We start from the raw sequence: 23,125 nt of genomic DNA on the forward strand, positions 1-23,125 counted from the left end.
AGTATAACAAATAAATTTCCTTGCCTAAAAGTTGAGTAAAAAGGTCTTTGAGATTGTTAATCTGGTACAGAATTCCATAATACATGTAAAATTTAGATGCTACATAAAACTTTCCCAAAAGTTAAAAAAAAGAAAAAGGTTTTCATAAAGTCTAAAAGTATAACTAAGTGAAGTAATTCACTATTTTCTCCAATTTTTGTCAAAAACATTTTATTTTTTACAGCTAATTTGAACACTCTATTTTAAATACTATATTTAGCTATATAAATTGTAATCATAATTTGATTCTAATTTGAGTCACAACATTCCAAGATTAATTACCTAAGTATTATTCATAATCAAGTATTGCATTTACTACTGATGTTACAGATATCTGTTGGATATTTCTGTTTTCCCACTACCACTAAGCATCAGAATAACTAATTCCAATAATGACATTTAAATGACTGTAATTTACACTTCAAAAAACATATGATAAAATATCTATATAGTAAAGTAGTGAAAGACTGTGCCCCTCAAGGCTTTTGAGAAATTAAACCAGTGGTATAAATGTTTACCAATGTTGAAGAATCTTAGAGTTCCAAAAAGTCCAAGAATCTTGTGTTCTCAAAAACCTATAAATTACATATACAAAGTATATTATTATAATAACAGAAAAATTGTAAAATTTACTTTTCAGTGCTGTATAATTTATCAGTGGCATTACATGTGTCATGTCATTCTATACGAGAAAATATACATGCATCATTAGTCTATGTAAGATGTAACAGATTTACTGTTATACATTTATTATAATGCCTAAACTTGTTTTAGTATAGTTTTCTTTTATGCCTGTGACATACATTCTTGACTGTGTATTGTGCAAGTCTTGTCTGTTCTCAAAACTTGTAGAGAATTCTTGAAAGTGAGAATTAACAATATTTACTTCCAAAAATGTGCTAGATCATTGTTGAAAATTCCAGAAACTCACATGATTGGTATATAAAAAACAGACACACCAAGAGACAGAAGATTCATACTGTTGGTCAGCTGCAGTTAATGTGCTATAGGCCTCAGAAACTATAACTGTAATTAATGCCTATTAATTGAAAAATGGCCTGGCATGACCAAGTGTGTTAAGGCTCGTAATTCCAGGTTCAAATCCCTGTCACACCAAACATGCTCGCCATATCAGCCATGGGGCATTATAATGTTACAGACAATTGCACTATTGGTTGGTAAAAAAGTAGCCCAAGAATTGGTAGTGGGTGGTGATAACTAGCTGCTTTCCCTCTCGTCTTACACTGCTAAATTAAGGATGGCTAGCGCAGATAGTGCTCGAGTAGCTTTGCGCGAAATTAAAGAAAACAAACATATTAATTGAAAAAGTACAGAATTTGACCAGGAACATTTATAGATTTCAAACATTATAAACACTTCAACTTCAGTGAATTAATTCAGAATTAATTTAATCACGGATCTAGGTTGTCGATAAAATATTCAGTTCTAGACCAGGTATAAGATTTCGTATTGTCCATATTTTGTAAAACTGTTGTAGATAAATCATCATTTGTAAAAACTATTAGTAATACCCATTAGTATTATGAAGTATAATACTTCTATGTTTGTGTATTAAAATATATTTGTGCTAAAATAGAAAATTGTGTGTATCAACCTTGTTGGCAAATACCCTAGATTTGATACATATTAGCAGTTAATTAACTTCTAAATTAAAATTTCTAGTTATATGAAATAGTAATACCTAACATACATAACATAATAAATCAGAGACTCATCTAAAATAAATTATAATACATAACAAAGACAACATTTTATTCTGATTGAATTTTCTAAGACATTTTGATATCAATGTGATTCTGGATATACATAATTATTTATCTGTTGGCAATCTTAAATTTTATAAGGTTTAATTATTACTAAAATGTGCAGAAATCACAATTGTTTGGTTTAATGTTTAGTACTTTCTAACTCTCAAAATATTTTAAACTAGTTTTTAATCGATCACTGAACAAATATTTCCATCAACATTTATTAATCAGTTGGCCTAAAGACTAAAGACAGTTTTCAAAATCAAAATGAAAGTTCACAATTAAAACAGTTTTGGTATGAAGAAAAGTCACTTTTCTTTTGTTATTCTTCCCACATTTGAAAAGAAGAACATTCAATGCTTTTTATTACTGCATTAGTGGTATATTATTTCCTACACTGTACTACAGAAATGTTATGTTCATTTGTTTCATAATAGCGTTGTAGTCATATGAATTTAGTACTTTGTCAAATAGAATTAATAATTTTGGCAATGCATTCAGAATTTATACATTAACTTTGCTGTTTTCCAGTAATGATATATTAACTTTCTTTTATTTTTCCCTTTGGTTTTTGCATATCTTGATAACAAAATTATCATAGTTACACAAATGGCTAAATTATGGCATTGGTATCAACATCATCCGAATTCTAAACATGTCTTTTTCTTTTTGTAGGTAAGTGTTGAAATAACTTGGAACAGCAAGCATAACAAATAATCTTATTTTGAATGTTTGTGATGAAGAATATTTTAAGTTATGTTTTCAAGTTTTAACTGACTGTCAGGTGCTAATGATTTTGTATCGCTTTTATAAACTAAAATGCCAGGTTATGGGTTCAGCATTACATTTGTTATCAATATCTCATACTGTAGAATTGTTTGTATTACAATCACTACCAGTAGGGTTCATATTATGTTACATCGAGTATTTTTGTTTTTTTGCTTGTCACTGCACTGATGTAAAAAAATAAAACAAATGATAAAATACAATGAATGAAATCACTCTGTTTTCCCTCAGCAGTAATTGTGGGTGTAATTGCAATGTTAATGTTTTGTGATGTAAATATTTTGAGGGTCCCTGTAATTCAAAAAGTCATGAACCCACAAACAGTCTAGTGCATAAGCAGTTTAGAAAAATGTGCTTAAAAGCCCCAAGATAACACTGCACAACAAAGGTTTTGCTTCTCGAACACTGTTGGTTGTTCCTTATAGATTTTTGGATGCTGATCACGAAAATCACATCCAAATTTGCCCATCACATACCATTTCATCAAAATGTTCAGTTTCACCAGGACATTGCTACAATGGAAAAATGATATCAGGGCAACTGGAATCTGTCAATGCTTGCTAACTACTGTTGGACACTGCAACGTGATGCACCAGACATTGAATACAAATGAAAATCAGGAGCAAAACACTTATAATCATGTTGAACTTAATAGCGTATTAGAAACATAAACGCAATTAAATACGTTATTGCCAGTAAACAGTTAACTGTTTATTTCTCAGATTTCCTACATGATAAAGCAAAACCAAAACTATATTTGTGCATACCCACCAGGTACCTGTCACAATCAACAAAATCTTTTTAGGAAACAAAACTTTTCAAAAAAATTGTTGTGCAGTGTAATTAATACAGAATCAGTTGATCATCGTAGAGTTCTGGATTTTGGAGCTGATGAACCAGGGAAAATCACTAAATAGTATCAACACTTTAAGCTGTGAGTATGTCATAAGAGTAGATATCAATCTTTCAGTGCAGAAGGTGAGTGTCACTGACTGGTTGTTTTACCTTTAATTGTAGTTAAAAATTAGAAAAGGCAGCAAACAGCTTAAAAGATTTGCTATGAAATAAATATAAAATACTGTTGGTGATTTTTGTATAAAACAACAAAATAGGTAAACATTCAATGTGTGGTATCTTTTTTAAGTGAATTACAACAATGTATAAGTTCAGGGTATGTGATATATTTCAACACTGCATAATAAAAAAGATGTAGTTGAGTGTACCATAACTTTTAACTGTTTTAAAATGGATGTATATTCCAGTACAAGAAAAATTCACAAAGAACTTTCACCTAAAAGATACAATATTTCACTAGAAATATCTAATTTCAAATTCAAACTTATTATGGCACATCTTTATAGATCATGTAAATTTTTGTAAATTAGGAACAAAATCGTTTTAAAGTGAATTTTAATAAACATCGAATAAGAGGGTCCAAGCAATTGCTAAATAATATCTCCACATTTCATGACGATTTGTTAAGGTGTATACCATAAAATTCTTTATAATAAAAAATATGTGTAGCAATTCGTTTTTGTTTTAACATTCAATTACAATTTATTGCAAAAGAGGACACTAGATATTGTAATATTTAACCTACAGTGGTTCTGTAATGCGTTTAATTAAACATTCATGATTGGTGACAGGACCCTTGCTTCGTTTTTGTCAATTCCAAGTTATTGTTTCTTCTTCTTTTTTGTAATATTACAATGTTCAGTCTGGTATTTTCACGATCTTGCATGTTGTGATTTCTTTTCGCGAAATTGTATTATCTTATTTGATACAAGAAAAAACAATTCAGAGTAGGACTCTATTGAAAACCAGGAATTACTGAACAATAAAATTTTACAATTTGTAATCGCCTTTTGGAAATTTGCTCAAGGAAAGTTGCTTATTTCTCTTCTCCCTTCCGTTTTTCAAAATAATAGCAAAAAAGTTCTTCAGTCTCTTGAAATAAATTTAAACAGCGTAAGAAACAGTTTAAAAACTTTTACTCTTCCAGCATGTCTGAAGTTTTTTGTGGATTCAAAAGAGTTCCAGATGGCCTTAACAATCAGTATCTAAAAAAGTCTCTAAGAAATGTGAACTAAAACGTAACATGTGAAAAACGTAATTTGGTTAAAGCCAAGCTTTGCTATTTTGTTATATACATGTATTTTTGTTGTTTTTTTGTAATAAAAACTGTTTACATAAAAGTTGGTTTATTTGTTTTTGTTTTTTGTCATTTTTATTGAATCGTGCGTCAAACTTCGGTCGATACAAGTAATATCAGTGAGCTACACAAAATTGGTGTAAAAATATCGCTATAAAACGCTTCTTTGTTGTTAAATGTATTCTTTCCACTGCGATTATCGAAATCCAATTCTTAGCGTTATAAACTATCAGACTTGCCGCTGAGTCACAGGAGGTAGGCTTTAAGTTTTGTATATTTTCGAATTCAGTACCTTATTTTTAAAAATAAAACAACAGCGAGCCTTTCTCAGGTCATGCATCCAACATTTCACGATATTTTTATAGCATTTGTTCTTAGAAATAGTATTTTCCCCCACCTTATAGTGTTTGTTATTAAGCGAAAAGATACACAAAGGACTGCCTGTACCATGCCCTTCACGAATATCGAAATTCGGGTTTTAGCGGTATTAATTCTCATGGCCTGGCATGGCCAGGTGGTTAGGAGTTCCACTCGCAATCCACTCGTGGGTTAGAATCCCCATCGCACCAAACATGCTTGCCCTTTCAGCCGTGGGGGCGTTATATGTTACGAACAATCCCATTATTCGTTGGTAAAAGAGTAGCCCAAGAGTTGGCGGTGGGTGGTGATGACTAGGTGCCTTCTTTCTAGTCTTACACTGCTAAATTAGGGACGGCTAGCGCAGATAATCTTCGTGTAGCTTTGCGCGAAATTCAAAAGAGAAACAAACAATCTTCATACTTATCGCTGAGTCACTTGAAATCCCTTTTTCAGTGTAAAGAATCTGATAATTAGGTTTAACGTGTGGAAGCATTGACTGCAAATGACACAGTTAATTCGCTTCTGAATATTACTGTATACCAAGCAACACTTCTGTATTTATACAAGTTATGAAACGTCAGTGAACCACTGTTTACACTGGTACAAGTACTGCAATCAAATGCTATGAATGGAATTAATACCACTGTCATACGCAAACATAGTTGATAATAATATTATTTGACAAGGGGCCTGGCATGGCCTAGCCTAGCGGGTTAAGGCGTGCGCTTCGTAATCTGAGAGTCGCGGGTTCGCGCCTGAGTCGCGCCAAACATGCTCGCCCTCCCAGCCGTGGGGGCGTTATAATGTTACGGTCAATCCCACTATTCGTTGGTAAAAGAGTAGCCCAAGAGTTGGCGGTGGGTGGTGATGATTAGCTGCCTTCCCTCTAGTCTTTCACTGCTAAATTAGGGACGGCTAGCACAGATAGCCCTCGAGTAGCTTTGTGCGAAATTCCAAAACAAACAAACAATTATTTGACAAATATCTAGTACGAACAACGCTACTTAACAAGCGGTATAATTAAACGCCGTTAACAATAAATAAAAAGACAATATTTTAAAAGGAAAGCTTTACGTGAGTAATACAAAACAAAAGAAAATGCAAGCCAAGTGAAAGAAAGTCGAGGGTATGATCCATAAATGCATTGAATATTAAATAAAAGTTATTGACAACTACAAATAGGTCATGGAAAAACAGGCATCAATTCTAATTTAAATTATTTCCGTGTAACTACATCATCATTCCCACTTACAAAGATGAGACCAGGCATGGCCAGGTGGTCAGGGCGCTCGACCTGAAATTTGAGGATCGCGGATTCAAATCCCCGTCACACCATACGTTCTCGCCCTTCCAGCCGTGTGGATGTTATAATGGTATGGTCAATCCCACTATTCGTTGATAAAGGAGTAGTCAGGTAGTTGGCGGTAAGTGGTGATGACTAGATGCCTTGCCTCTAGTCTTATTCTTCTAAATTAGGAACAGCCAGCGGATATAGCTCTTATGTAGATTTGCGCAAAATTAAAAAAAAAAAACATTTTTCCTCTACAAATGGGTTTTCTCGATATCACTAAACAAATGTACACACTTTACGCACATGAAAAGACAGCCCCTTCCACTGGATCGAATTAGTTCCATGGCTTTCTTTCTCTCAATACAGAGTTTTTTAAAACTAAAAATGATCAACTCAAAGCATGTCTCCGTTGTCTGTCTCCACGTTGAAAATGAACAAAGAAAGCACCCTTGAATTCAACAGATAAACTCGGTTTCTTTGTCTAGTCGAAAGGGTCATCTTTGGTCTCTCACTACACTCGTCACATATAACATTCGGACAACGTCGCATCGGCCAGCAAAGGATAATAAAGTTGCTAAGCCTTTCCACTAAGACGCTATATATTAATTATAATAAACTTGATAACAATTACACGTGATTTACTTAATCTAGTTTACACTATAACAGTTGTTGTTCATGAACGCTGGAGATATAAATAATGCCAAAACCAATGTTATGTCTCTCGCATCCCTGCCTGCTCGGGCACCCTCTCGTGCAGTGTGGTTCTTAACTTAGAGGTCGTTTGAAGCTTCTCGGGGGTCACGGAAGATTTGGGAATTATTGGGGAAATCACGGAGCAGTTTGTAGTTTAAAGGTTATAACAGCTCACTGCACTGTTCATCATGGCTTCTTTAGTTTAGTTAATTACGTATACGTAACTAATATAAGTTGATGAATTTCGTTAATATTTATATATTGCTTCAGCTTATAAAGGTGATAATTTTTGTATTATAATAAGCCTTATAATTTTCTTGGAATTTTAACTTAACTATTACTCCCGATTAGCTCTCCCCTTGATCATATGTGCTGGAATTGTGGTCGTAATGCTGGATTTGTTTATAATTGCTGCTCGTATAAGTTTTGCATAGTTATTATATTTTACAATTAACTAACATATTCTTTATTCTATAAAATATCAAAAATCAGTTGTTTTTTTGCTTTACTTTCTGTATGAAAATATTTATTTATTTACATAACAAATTAATGAGAATTACTTGTCAGTAATCAGATTTTTGTTTTCATAGGTTATACGTCCCATTTGTAACGGATTTACCTTTACACGTTTATTGTAATACATATGTTTGTTTCAGTTTCATGCATGTGACGTATATTGTCGGATGTGTTTTGAGCAAGTCCCGTCTGTTCACTACATTTATAGAATATTCTTGAGAGTAAGAGTCAACAATATTGTTTTACGAAAACACTATCCTCTTTTCGAAGTGTTGAAAGTTCGATAATATCAGGTGATTGGTGTATAAAACCGACGCACCAAGAAAAAGAATATACTATTGGTTAGCTACGGTCATTCGGAAGCTATAGTTGTGGTTGATGCTTATTAATCGGAAAAATACAGAATTTGACCAGGAACATTTATAGATTTCGAACATTGCAAACCAATCAACTTCAGTGAATTACTTAGAATGTTATTATTTCTAGATAGACATGTCTTTGCCGTAAAATGTATCTCCCAGTGGTACAGCGCTATGTCTGCGGACACATAACGCTAGAATCCGATTTTCGAAACCCATGGTGGGCAAAACACAGAGAGCCTATTGTGTAGGTTTGTGCTTATTACAAACATTACAACGCCACCCGGTGGCACAGCTGTATGTCTATAGATTTTACAATGATATAATCCGGGTTTCGATACTCGTTGGGGGCAAGCACAGCCAGCCCATTGTGTACCTTTGTGCTTAATTTCAAACAAACAAGCCGAAGAAAGTCAGTTTATAATCGGTGTGAGGCCAGCCAAGTATTGTTCTAGTATTGTTTTTTTTAATTTCGCGCAAAACTACTCGAGGGCTATCTAAGCTAGCCGTCCCTAATTTAGCAATGTAAGACTAGAGGGAAGGCAGCTAGTCATCACCACCCACCGCCAACTCTTGGGCTACTCTTTTACCAACGAATAGCGGGATTGACCATAACATTATAATGCCCAGACGGCTGAAAAGGCGAGGCCAACCAAGAAAAGACAGCATTAGCTTAAGCGAAGTATAAGAGTATCAATTTGGAATTAATTTTCTTCTCATAAACCTGGACTATCGATAAAACACTTAGTTCTAGACGAGATAGAAGATTTTGTATAGTTTGTTAAACTCCTGTATATAAACCAATATTTGTAAAAACTATTAATATACATTGTATTTTTTTCTTTTTCATATATTAAAACATATTTGTGTTGGGAAAGAAAATTGTGTGTATCAATCTTGTTGGCAAATATAATAAAGTTAGTACTTATCAACGCTTAATTGCCTTCAAAATTAAAATTTCCGGCTATTTTAAATCGTGATACGTTAACATATTTAACATAATAAATCAGAGACTCGTCCGAGATAAATTATAATACGTGACACATTGAATAAAATTATATAGGTTTGCGTATGCAGATATCACGTTTTTCCAGTGAGTCAGTGCTACAGGTTTACATATACAGATATTACGTTTTTCCAGTGAATCAGTAGCACAGCAAATACCTGATTTTTATATGTTTAGTAAATGAAACCATTCGACCCCAGCACTCGCTATTTTTCCTCATAGTTAGTTTCGTTAATATTATTGATTGAAATATTTAAAATAGTGTCCAATATTGTTATTATTATTAATCTTTTTCAACCCCTTAAGATAATTTTCCACTATGAGCTTTGTATATGAATTTAATCAATACAGTGGAGCCCCTCACTAACGACCCCTTTACTAACGACTTCCCCTGTCATACAACCGGAAAATTTTTGACGGTACCCTGTTTGCATTAAATTGACCCCTCGTGGACGACTTCCCCTCAAACGTGACTAACGACCTACCAAATTGAACAATTTTGATTATTTTACCTCTCACTAACGACTAAGTGACATTATTATGTGACATATTCCGTGAAGTTACATAGCGGTCTGCCTTCTCATTTATGGCATATTACAAATGAGTTTAATTATTCTGTAGTTAAACAGTATTACGTAATCTACTTCAACAATAAATCTATTTCCAGTGCGTCGAATCGAAAAGAAGATTAATTTTCATTGGTAAATTAATCTTATTCTCAATGCGCTCAGTGCGCTTATTCTATAGTACATAATGAATTTGGAACACTAAATCGGATTATTTAACAGACAGGATTAGTATGCATAATATGAAGATTCCTCATAACACAGACTAATTTTTCACCAGAATGTCGAAGAGAAAGTTGCTTAACTTAGAAGAGAGAGTTTCCGTCATTAAACGACACGACAAAGGGGAAACTGCAATAAAAATCGCCACGGATCTTGGAGTTGCTAAAACCCAAATTCAGACAATCATTAAAGAGAAAGAAAAAATTTTGAAAAAGTGTGAAACAGGCGAAAATCCAGAAAAAAAGCAGAACAAGAAAAGATGCCTATACGACGAGTTGGATAAGAAGGTGTGGCAGTGGTTTGTGAATACAAGATCCAGGAATCTACCAATTACCGGGAAACTAATTCAAGAAAAAGCATTAATATTGGCGTCTCAGCTTGGCAATGAAGGCTTCTCTGCTAGCAATAGATGGTTAGATAGATTCGTAAAAAGGTATAATATCAAAGCAGCTATTCTCTGTGGCGAAAGTGCTGAAGTTTCTCAAGAAGCAGTTGAAGATTGGACTAATCGTCTCCCATCCATCTGTGAAGGCTATTCCCCTAATGACATATTTAACGCTGATGAGACTGGGATACAATACAGATCACTTCCAACGAAATCAATGCTCAAGAAGGGAGAAACGACATCCGGTGTAAAAGTTTCGAAAGAAAGAGTTACAGTAATGCTTTGCTGTAGCATGTCGGGAGAGAAAGTTCGGCCACTTGTTGTTGGTCATAGTGCTAAGCCGCGTTGCTTTCGTAATTCTGATATGAATTCATTGGGTGTAGATTATTATCACAACCGAAAAGCCTGGATGACAATTCCCATATTTACCGAATGGGCAAAAAAATTTAACAACAAAATGAAACTTCAGAAACGCAATGTTCTGCTTTTTATCGACAACTGCACTGCCCATGTTGCAATCCCTCTATCTAATGTAAAAATCGTTTTACTTCCGCCTAATGCAACTTCTAAGCTACAGCCTTGTGACGCCGGAGTTATACAGACCGTCAAACAGCTGTATCGCAAAACATTCTTGAGACAACTTTCGTTTCACACAGATAACGACCAGACGGCTACAGATCCCGAGTTGTGCAAAAAAATCACTCTTCTGAACACAATTGTGTGGTTACGCGTCGCTTGGCTTCGAGTTAAGTTTGTTTGTTTGTTTTGGAAATTCGCACAAAACTACTCGAGGGCTATCTGTGCTTGCCGTCCCTAATTTAGCAGTGTAAGACTAGAGGGAAGGCAGCTAGTCATCACCACCCACCGCCAACTCTTGGGCTACTCTTTTACCAACGAATAGTGGGATTCACCGTCACATTATACGCCCCCACGGCTGGGAGGGCGAGCATGTTAAGACTTCCACAATTCAAATGTATTTCTTGAAATGCGGCTTTAACTTCTGTTTAGGCGAAGTGTCAAACGAAAGTGAAGACAATGTTTCAGAAAACCAATCTGACCCCGATTTCAGGCCTGTCTTGAATGGTGTAACTCTTGGCGAATATGTCAACTTCGACAACGAAACTCCAGTTTGTGATGATTCAGTTTCTGACAATATTATCGTGTGTCCTGAAGAAATCGAGAGTGATGATGGTGAAGAATGTGACGACACAACTGTAGAGTCTTTCGAGCCAATTGACTGTGCCACTGCAATGTCATATGCAGAAAAACTTTTTACAGTTTGGCCTCAAACACGGCAAAATGGACATTGTAGATTGCATGGTAGCAGTGAGCAAAGACATTGAAACTGTACAATTTTCGAAGAAAAACCAAACAAAAATTAGTAATTTCTTTAAGAAAATGTAGTTTCTTATCGTATTTTAAGTCTGTATTTGATCATTTTTGTGCGTGTGTAGCATTTCTTCTACAGTGATTTCTTTATAAAAATGTATTTTATCATCGCATTTTAAGTCTGCATGAGCATTAGTGATTTAAGAAAATGTCTTTTATGATCGTATTTTAAGTCTGCATGAACATTAGTGATTTCTTTAGTTTACGATCGTATATCCAGTCAGTATTTGAACACTTTGCCTATTATAAAAACGTACATAATTTAAATCTTGGTAACGAATTGGGTATCCACCCCTCACTAACGACTCCCCCTCATTAACGACCTTTTTTCGAGGCATTTTTGAAGTCGTTAGTGAGGGGCTCCACTGTATTTCAAACTATGGCCCAGCCTCGTAAGATATTACTGGGTTTATTATTGAAAATAAATTTCAGTAATAGCATAAATACCCAAATGATAAATAGTTTTTTTATTTTTCTTGTGTATTTATTTAAGATATATGTTCCTGGTGAGTCTATTATATAAAATTATATTCATTATGTTACAAGTTACTTTTTTTATTTATCTATATAGTTAGCTTGCTAATTATAAAACTAAACACTGCATGCCAGCATCTATACCAGTGTGACAGAAGAATTTCCAAATCAACCTAAGAGATAATTATCGTTATTAGTACTACACTGAAGTGAATCCAGAACTCTATCTTCCATCCCTCTGGAAAAATTCGAGTGCTGTATTTATCTTTTTTTAAAATTTAGCCTCTCAATCGAATTTTCCTGAAACTTAAAGCAATTTTCCAGCAAAACGAAAAAATATATGAAAGGGTTTTTTACAGCTTTCTAATCATAGTTAGAAACCCACAGTGAAAAATTATTCCCGGTGAGACAGTGGTATCGGATTTACAACGCTGAAATCACGGTTCGATTACCCTCGAAGAAAACAGCAGATAGCTCGACGTGGCTTTGCTAAACTGAGTGTATACGCTTCCTCTACAAACGGACATTCACAGTAACATTACTAAACGAACACCAACTCTTAGGTTGTGCACACCAATTGCAGATTCCTCCAAAGATATACGCTAAGTGTGAGCTTTGTTAGTCATACTATATTTCTAGAATAATCTTCACTGTAGAAAATCTTGTTATTAACACAATATAAAAAAATTCACCACTACTGCATCTAATCATGAAGGAAACGCATTACAATGAGACTATATAAGTACCATTACTCTTACATTTAGTAACTACCTTTTGTTACTTTTAACCTAACAGAAGCTAAAGTATTCCATATGGCCCCATTGTCACATATGGATTAATAATTAGTCTAATCGAAAAAGAAATCTAGATAAATACATCCAATAATAAATAAAAAGAGTTGGCATTGTCTGTAGCTTGTTCAAAATGCGAACTAGATACATGTAGAAGGATAAATATTATGAAGTTGAAAAAAAGCTTTAAGTTCACGATTCCAAACGTCACGCGTCCTTACTGCACCAGACTTAAATGCTAAAGAAATTTTCGGTTATGGTTTCCACTGCGAAAGAGTCCAATGTTAAAAACGTGTATTTATATTGCAGAACATACCACCGTGGTCTTGTTTTCTAAAAGTAGTTAATTGAATTGGAAGTAGAAAGTATCTCAAAAGGAAAAGAAAAACAAGTCTTAGAGAAGTTTCGACTACTTAAAATGAACCTTAGAATGCAGAATGCCTTAGCTGACAAAGCATAACATTTAATACCGACTTGTATGACATAAGAAAAACGATAACAGAAAGTTAAACTACTTGCTCAGTAAATAACGATGTAATTCAAACTCGAGAGACATGGCAGACGCAGCAGTAATACAAAAACTGGTAACAGTCAAATCATAGGTTAATGAGGACAATAAAGGTATAGGGGAAATGAGATATATCCATTGGGTTGGGTCAGGCAGATGGCACTAAATTAACCACAATGACAACTGTCAGCAAACTTGGTCAATACAGCCGAAGATAAGAAATAAATATACGCAACCAAACACACTGATTATTACAAATAATAGCTCAGTAAGGAAAAATGTAATTGTAAAGGCAGGAGCCGTGTAAATACCTGGACATTTAGTGTCTGAATGATCAGTGGCACAAACTGGGCTATCCAGTTTATTCAAGACAGAATGGGAAACATACAAGAATGCACTTGTTTGGTTGACAACAACAAACATCATGGCAGAATCATACTTCTCTAATAGACTGCCCAAATCTTGTTACAACATTTGAGGCAGAACTGGTCCAAAGAACATGGGAAGCATTTAGAGAGACTTCAAAGACGTTCCAATAAAAACCTATAATCCAGACAACAGCAGTATATCAATCAATACGAAATTGGACCATCAAGCTGGTAAGGTTAGGCGACCTAGTAAGACCTCTAAAATATGTCAATAAGAATCAGTGATGTCGAGAAACCCACTTGTTGAGAAATTTATATGCAAAAACGGCTCGTTTTGGGTTGAGAAAATATTTTACATAGAAGAGCGAACAACGTTTCGACCTTCTTCGGTCATCGTCAGGTTCACAAAGAAAGAGGTAACTGACCGGAAGCTGACCATATGTTTGAAAGGGGTTGTGTAACTGAGTGTCGGAATGTAGAGGGCGGTATTAGATGTTTGAATATATAATTTTATTTATTTTATTATATTAATATAGGTATAAAGGCGTTCCTTTAAATTGGTTTATTTTGGGTTTAAATTGCTGTATAAGTAAGGCTTCTTTAATTTTGCGTTTGTTTATGTTTGTTTCTTTATTAAGTATTTGAGTGTTTTCTATGGTTATGTTGTGTTTATTTGACTTGCAGTGTTCGAAAACGTGTGAAGGTGACTTTTTATGTTCTTTGAATCTGGTTTCCATTTTTCCACTTGTTTCTCCAATATAGAAGTCGTGGCAGTTATCACATTGTACTTTGTAAATAATGTTGGTGTGGTGTTTGTCAGTGTAGTTTTTACACAGTATAGACCTCAGTTTTGTGCCTGGTTTTTGAATAAATTTGGTATTAACTGGAATATCATATTTTGTTACCAGGTTTTGCCAAATGTTGGTTATTTGTCTGTTGATGTCGGGAATATATGGTATGCAGCAGTATATGGTTTCGTGATTTTTTTATTCTTGAGATATATTTACTTTAGTTGATTGATTTTGCTTTCTGTCTAGGTGTGTGCGTATAGTGTTTTCTACGGTTTGTGGAGGAAACTTATTGATGTTGGTACAGATATGTAGATGACACGGTTGCAAGATTCAGATCTACAGAACACATACTTAATTTTTTCAATCACATTAACTCTATACATCCCAACATTAACTTCACATGTGAACAAAAAGAAAGCAATCAAATATCATTTCTTAACCTCAAAATTACAAGAACCGACACACAATTCAAAACAGAAATCCACCGAAAAATCACCCACACTGAACAATACATTCCTTGGGACTCAGCACATGAAACAAAACAAAAACTCAACATACTAAGAAACCAAATAAACACAGCCATAAAACTATGCTCACCAGATAAAATTAACGATTAATTAGACAAAATAAAACAATGCTTCATCAACATCAATAAGTTTCCTCCACAAACCGTAGAAAACATTATACGCACACACCTAGACAGAAAGCAAAATCAATCAACTAAAGTAAATATATCTCAAGAATAAAAAAATCACGAAACCATATACTGCTGTATACCATATATTCCTGACATCAGCAAACAAATAACCAACATTTGGCAAAAACTAGTAACAAAATATGACATTCCATTTAATACCAAATTTATTCAAAAACCAGGCACAAAACTGAGGTCTATACTGTGTAAAAACTACACTGACAAACACCACACCAACATTATTTACAAAGTACAATGTGATAACTGCCACGACTTCTATATTGGAGAAACAAGTGGAAAAATGGAAACCAGATTCAAAGAACATAAAAAGTCACCTTCACACGTTTTCGAACACTGCAAGTCAAATAAACACAACATAACCATAGAAAACACTCAAATACTTAATAAAGAAACAAACATAAACAAACGCAAAATTAAAGAAGCCTTACTTATACAACAACTTAAACCCAAAATAAACCAATATAAAGGAACGCCTTTATACCTATATTAATATAATAAAATAAATAAAATTATATATTCAAACATCTAATACCGCCCTCTACATTCCGACACTCAGTTACACAACCCCTTTCAAACATATGGTCAGCTTCCGGTCAGTTACCTCTTTCTTTGTGAACCTGACAATGACTGAAGAAGGTCGAAACGTTGTTCGCTCTTCTATGTAAAATATTTTCTCAACCCAAAACGAGCCGTTTTTGCATATAAATGTCAATAAGAAATTTGTTTGTTTGTTTTAAATTTTGCACAAAGCTATACGAGGGCTATCTGCGTTAGCCGTCCCTAATTTAGCAGCGTAAGACTAGAAGAAAGGTAGCTAGTCATCACCACCCACCGCCAGCTCTTGGGCTACTCTTTTACCAACGAATAACGGGATTGACTGTCACATTATAATGCCTCCACGGCTAAAAAAGGCGAGTATGTTTGGTGTGACTGGGATTCGAACCTGCGACTCTCAGATTATGAGTTAATGCCTCGTCATGGCCTGGTGAGCCTACAAAGATTGGAAGAACAAATTCTATTTAGATCAAACTGAACCGAGCATTATAACTAGAATAATTTTGCAAATATTATTGGAAGCGGGAGAGTCTGCGCCATAACAGATGGTAAACTCATCACACGTGAAATAATCGTGAAATGAACATTAAACTGATCTTATTGACATTGGTTACCTGGTGTTAGAAATTAATATGCAATAATTAGCAACGAATCTCTCAATCAACCAAACCAAGTAATTACATATCCAGGAGCCATACATCAGGTATTTCCTCAATTCTCTTGCAAATTTTATATCTCCTGTTGTATGAAAAATCCTACAGTGTTCATGAGCTCAAAAACTGAAAATAACTGGAAGAGATTAAAAATTTGTTTTCAGTAGATGGAGAAATATGTCGTTACATTCTACCTAAATGTCGTGGTATTATTATAATGCAATACCTGTATAGATTCTCGCGAAGATAAGAGCTGGAGGGACAACCAGTATATTTTCTATCAATACTGCACTTATCTCAGAGGGCAGATATTAGGGGCATCAGGTTTGTTTGTTTTTCAACTTGGAGCAAAGCTACACAAAGACTTTTTTGGCTCTAGCGGTACCTAATTTAGAGGAAAAGCAGCTAGTCATCATCACCAATGTCAACTCTTGGGCTACTCTTTTACCAATGAATAGTGGGATTGACCGTTAAATTACAACGACCCCACGGCTGAAAGGTCGAACATGTTTGGTGCAACGGGATTCGAACCCGCAATACTAAGATTACGATTCGAGCGCCTTAACCACCTGGCCATGCCAGGAACTAGAAGCTTCATATTCAAGACTTGCTTTTAAATGTAACGTAGCAAAATGATCAACGTGCTATAGTACAACAGATGTGCATGTGATCGTAACGAGAAACTAGTTGCACAGAAAGCAAGTTGTAAGGAAGGTCAAAAGAATGTTTTTTGGTGCTAATAAAAATGCCAAAAGGCCAAAGATAAGCATGTCTCCCTACAATCTGTTATGTTCACTGAATCGTTAGAAGATGTGGAGGTTGACTGTCCAGGTTGACTCAGAGAACTGTTGTTAATAATAAAATGGTATAAAGAAAATTTCTTGCCGTCGGATGTTTGCCTCTCTGTAATCGATGGTTCAGAATTAGGGACAGCAAAATGATACCTGGACTAAGCACTGGATAATCCAAGATTATAGATAAGGGAACTCCTAATTCTGTCAATACTGAATTCCTCTAACATGTTCATAAATAATAAATAACTTATATTAATATTAGTCCTACTATAACGTAATATCACACACAAACAACTATTACATAACTAAACTGAATGCTACTTGAATCAAAATAGACAGCATTATTTCTGATAGAAGTACTTGCAGTTATAATATACTCCTTTATGGTTGTTTTTAAAACGTTAGAATATCTTAGTTAAAAACATAAAACAGAACACAGTTGAATTACGTTTACTTGCTTTAAGATGTTCGAAAAATATGTTTTGTTGTTTAAATACTTTTTAGGTACTTTTCAGTTACACTCCCACAAATTGTACGTTTTTACTACATGAGTACAATGTTTATTAGAAATTTACCATAAGCATTTACTATATGAATAAAAACATATTTATACGTTATACACATATACTTTGTTTTTTGCTCTTTGTTTTTTTTTTTTTCAGTTAAGAACAAAGTTACACAATTGGCTATCTGTGCTCTTCCTACCACGGATGACGAAACCCAGTTTCTTGCGTTTTAAGTCCGCAGTCTTTCCGCTGTGCCACTAAAGAGGCAAATATATATACATACTATTTATATATTCTTTATTTTATTAAAATTCGGAGGCACAACGTAAAAGTGATTAAAATTGCGGGCATATAACGGAAAAGTATCCACTTTTACCATCAAAGTATTTTATAGGTGAATTACAATCGGAAACCATGAATAAAGTATTCAGTGTATGCTATTTAAAATAGGTATGTGTTTTCTTTCAGCAAAGCCACATCGGGCTATCTGCTAAGTCCACCCGGGGTAATCGAACCCCCTGAGTGTAGTGTTGTAAATCGGTAGACTTACCGCTGTACTAACGAGTGGTTACGTTGAATAGATGTACATCTGTGAGTAGCTTTTAATTTAAATCAACCGTATTAATTTTGTCCATTAGGATTTCTTGTAGTTGAAAGATAAATGTATGGTTCTCAAAGTATTTCTGTATCTTTTTTCCGTGCGTGATTTTTCAACAAATGTTCACTTGTAACACTTTCTTTGAAAACAAAATTGTTTTATTTCCGTTAATCAGTTTGATTTATTTACTGATAGTTTCTAACTCGCTGTGCAATAATTTCTGCTTCTTTAATTTTTAGTGATACTTATAAGAACATGAGAGTGAAACTATGAGAAGAAAGTAATATCTCAACCACATTATACATCTGCGATATATACAATTCCGACAAGGTCTTTCTCTCACTGTCAGGGCTCATATGGCCAACTGAGATACCATAGAAATCGAAGCGCTATTTATATGATCAGCTGGTTGAACAAAATGGCTCCCCAATGGTACAGCAATATGCTAAAAACCTGGTTTCGACACCCGTGGCGGGCAGAGCACAGATAGCCCATTGTGTAGCTTTGTGCTTAATCCCAAACAAGTTGTACAAAATGTTTAGATGCGAACTAGATTAAGTTGATGAAATATATTTCTATCATGTTCTTTTGTTGTCTCAAAAATACTGAAGTTAGGGACATTAGAGTATTAAAAGTATAGGATAAAGATTTGTACACATATACTGGTGGTTTGTTCAGATTTGGTCCACAACTTTTCAACTTTCAGTTCCATTTTAGGAAATGTCTGATTATTTTGGCGTTATCATTAAACGCTTTCCTTTCTTTACTACAAAACTTAAAATAATTATGTATCGAAAATGTCCAGATCGTCTTTATCATATAGTTTACCAACTGGTATTTAGTCTTCTGGATCAGTGTTTCTTAATTACCAATCTGCAGACCGTCAACGGTCTTTTGTGACCATCTTGTTGGTCCGTGGAATTTCACGAAAAGAATCACAAACTAGCAAATATTCATATGTAAATCACAATGGTTTTTCGTTGCACTTGCATTTTAATGGTCCGCAAAAATTAGCCAATCGCTGCTTTACATAACAGAATGTATTCTATATAATTTATCAGTAACAAGAAACTAGTCATTTAAACAACAAGGTATTTTATCCGCAATAACCACAATATCAAAACTACTTAAAAAATACGCCTCGATGTTTAATGCAATAAACATTTTGTATAAAGATTCAGCGTATTTTAATACATGTTCAAAAATCCTAACCAGTAACTTATTCCACATTTTTTCTATAGTTTTCTTTCTGAAAGATCATTTTATGATTTTTATTTTGAAAGTTTCGTTGCTGATGTACTTAAGGATTCATTTTAACTTCTCAGTTTAATACCATGAACAGTTTTGTTATCCTTAAGTGCATCCGCATGATGTCATACGTCTCATATTTCCTTGGAAAACAATCAAACGGATTGTTGTGGACAAGTTTCAAGAAGCAAAATGTCCTCTGTACAACAAAGGACACTAGTATGTGTGTGTGTATGTTTTCTTATAGTAAAGCCACACTGGGCTATCTGCTGTGATCACCGAAAGGAAACTAACCCTAAGTTTAGCGTTGTAAATCCATTGATTTACTTTCTCATTTCTCACCGGGGAACAGAAGATTGGCAGACGATACTTGTAAAAGTAAAACTAATTTTAATACAAAGCTACACAAAGGGCTATGTGCGCTCTGTACAGCGCACAGGATCGAACCATATACTTTAGCGTTGTAAGTCCGTAAACGTGCCGATAACCTATCGTAGGACACTTATTTTAGGTATGGAGATTATTAGGGTATCAAATTCGTATAAAGAGTGAAGACTATTTAGGGTTGGAGCAGCAATTATATAAGTATATATAATTTCACCCTTTAAACTTACTTATTGACACTTTGTTCAATTGCTTTCTTCGGGTTTTACATTCTTATTTTGTAGTTTCGCTATCATTCCATCTTTCTGTAACATTTTAAATTCCCACTGATTTATAATAAAAATCGTACCATGCTTAACAGCTTGTTCTTTGTTAAGTAACAACATGGAATGACTACGAATTTAAAATCCACTGCTCTTTTTTAATTACACAGTTACATTGTCTTTAAAGAATTCATACAACTGTGAGATCAGATAAAGTGATTACACGTTTAAGCTGCCTGTAAAGAGGGTTGTTCATGACCTATGCTGACCTAATAATTAAGAGATTAAAAAGCCCTGAGACGCCTAAATTAACTCCTGGGTTCGTTGCATTACAGAACTTTACAAACCAACATGAAATTCTACACCATATTTATAAAAGCGTCTAAGTCATGAAATACAGCGTTTCCAAGAAATTAATATTTGCAATGTTGAACAGTACGTGTAAAGTCTAACACCAAATATTTCCTGCTTCTCAAAGTGCACAAAGATGTTTCAACCGCACTACTGTATAGTAGGGTCACTTTTAGGTTAAAACTTTTCTTAACGTCTTTACTTATTTTATCAGAAATTAGGCCTTGCATGGCCTAGCGCGTTAAGGCGTGCGCTTCGTAATCTGAGGGTCGCGGGTTCGCGCCAAACATGCTCGCCCTCCCAGCCGTGGGGGGCGTTATAATGGCACGATCAATCCCACTTTTCGTTAGTAAAAGAGTAGCCCAAGAGTTGGCGGTGGGTGGTGATGACTAGCTGCCTTCCCTCTAGTCTTACACTGCTAAATTAGGGGCGGCTAGTACAGATAGCCCTCGAGTAGCTTTGTGCGAAATTCCAAAACCACCAACTTGTCAGAAATTAACGGTGATTTTCGTGCTCTTTTCACTTTGTTGACTTTCCTCGTTATAAACTGTTCTAATTTTTTATGTTTATAATTTAATTTGAGTAAACATATGCTTCCAGATGAACACTTTAATTGTTTGATCCCACTGTGTGTAACATTGTAAAAAATTCATATCTTAAACAAGTATCTTTCTTTACGCAAGCAATCGAATGTTTACATTGCTAAGTTTCCATTTACATTCAGCTGTCTTGAAATGTGTAAGTATGGATGGGTCGTAATGTGCCATTTGTGATATAATATCAAGAAATTCAGTATCAGAACGTACTGGTAATATAATAATATTTCTGGAAGTCAGTAAGCCGTATCATGAAAAAGATAATGTCCAGATACAAAAATCTTGTTTACACATAAGTATATACAGTCGATTTTAACAAGCAGCTGTATAAACACAGACGATCCACTCTCTGTATGAATATATGAATACAACGGCTAGTGAAAAATAAAACTGATGCTAACAGAAAGTTTTTAAATGTTTCACCAAATTTAAAATATTATTTAACAAAACTAAATATGAGTGGCTGATAAAAATTTTGTTTCTGGTCAGAAAATATATACAAATTAGTGTCTGATTTAGAGAAATATTGAAACAGTAGTTTCATAATTTGAAAGTACATGTATATTTAAAGATACAGAAATTTCTGCACATTCGTATATAGGTAATACGCCTGATAACTATGACAGACACTGTTGAACGTATGATATTTTTACTTCAGTATATATAATCACGTCTTTTACAATTTGTTAGACGTACGTGTTCTTAGGTATAAATCTACCGCTGTGGTCTAGGCTCTTGATAATGAAGAGTTTGAAACATCTGTGTGCTCTGGAAACAAGCTTTAATGCTAAAATGTCATCTCATTTACTCACAACATGCTGTCAAACTATTAATTTTTTTCTGTTTTTTTTTTATATTCTATTTTTAAATACGAGATATTACATATACCTTGCCAACAACGCAGAGTCAAAAATACATCACGTGACAAGAATAACGCGAAATCACCTCACTGAAATAATGCTGCTTGAAAACTAGACAACACATTAAATTACCTGCCAACTATAGTTTCGAACTTTATCGGCTATAAAATAACCCAGCGAGGTCGCTGATGGAGAATATGAACACTATAACCTCCTATCTTTATAACAACAGAATGCTTGGATCTAAGAAAGTGTTATACCACTTGAGTGTGTGTTTCAGACAATTTGTTTTCAGTCATCGGTCCTCTAGACTCAGGTGGTCCTTGAAAAGTAACTTTTGGGACAGTAATAGATATAAGATTCGTGGATCATAATATATATATTTACATGAAAATATTATAGATAGTAATACTCACTTCTGTTCTCGAAACTCATTATTAGGTCCGAATCATTAATTGCACGAAGTCCGTCTTGAGTGAACAACTGCCCATCAGACTTGAGTTTCCCGAGGTCAACCTTCAAGTTCCCGCTCTCTTCGTCGAGAAAGGACTTGTACAGATCAATCAAATACTGAGGCGCCGAGTTCTGTTTACGGTGATTCTTTGGTTTGGGCCGATGGTGAAGACCCAACAAAGTCAGGATTTCTTGCTGCATTTCTCTTCTCTCCCACTTGGGAAGAGAGCTGTAGATAAGTGTCTGATCATTGGCACCGTTATCAGTATATATTACAGATGATCCGGCGTTACATAGAGACTCTGACAAAACAATGAACAGAATAAATGCAAATAACACTTTCACCATTATGGCGTCCAGCTATTTCTTACAAAACTATGCAAGTGAATCATGTGTATCTGCACTGCCCACGGCAAAGTTTCTAGTTGGGAAGGGCTAGTACGTTCATGAAGTATGTCAGCATCGGGCGACCAATGTCCCGTTAGTAAATGAACATATTACAATGATTTTGTATCCGATATTAAAGCACAGTTCTTATACTTTCAAATTATAAAAAGCTGATGACGTTTGACTTTTTACGCACCTTTGATAAACCTTAATATTTTATTTTTTAATTGATTATTTTATAGGCGTAAAACCAATCAACTAATAATTATATAGTATTTCATAGATATGTAATTAACT

General features: G+C 34.4%; 1 protein-coding gene across 1 annotated transcript in view; it reads right to left on the reverse strand.

Moving 5' to 3' along the window:
• The window catches only part of gbb (TGF-beta family member glass bottom boat), a 37,223-nt gene extending 14,360 nt beyond the window's left edge, over positions 1-22,863 (reverse strand). Inside the window, exon 1 of the mRNA XM_076450747.1 lies at positions 22,405-22,863. Within this exon, the coding sequence (XP_076306862.1) occupies positions 22,405-22,789 (385 nt within the window). The 5' untranslated portion in view covers positions 22,790-22,863. The remainder of the gene's footprint in view (positions 1-22,404) is intronic.
• Positions 22,864-23,125: the final 262 nt, after the last annotated feature.

This window comes from Tachypleus tridentatus, chromosome 8, assembly GCF_004210375.1.
Source record: "Tachypleus tridentatus isolate NWPU-2018 chromosome 8, ASM421037v1, whole genome shotgun sequence".
In the NCBI taxonomy this organism is placed as follows: Eukaryota; Metazoa; Arthropoda; class Merostomata; order Xiphosura; family Limulidae; genus Tachypleus; species Tachypleus tridentatus.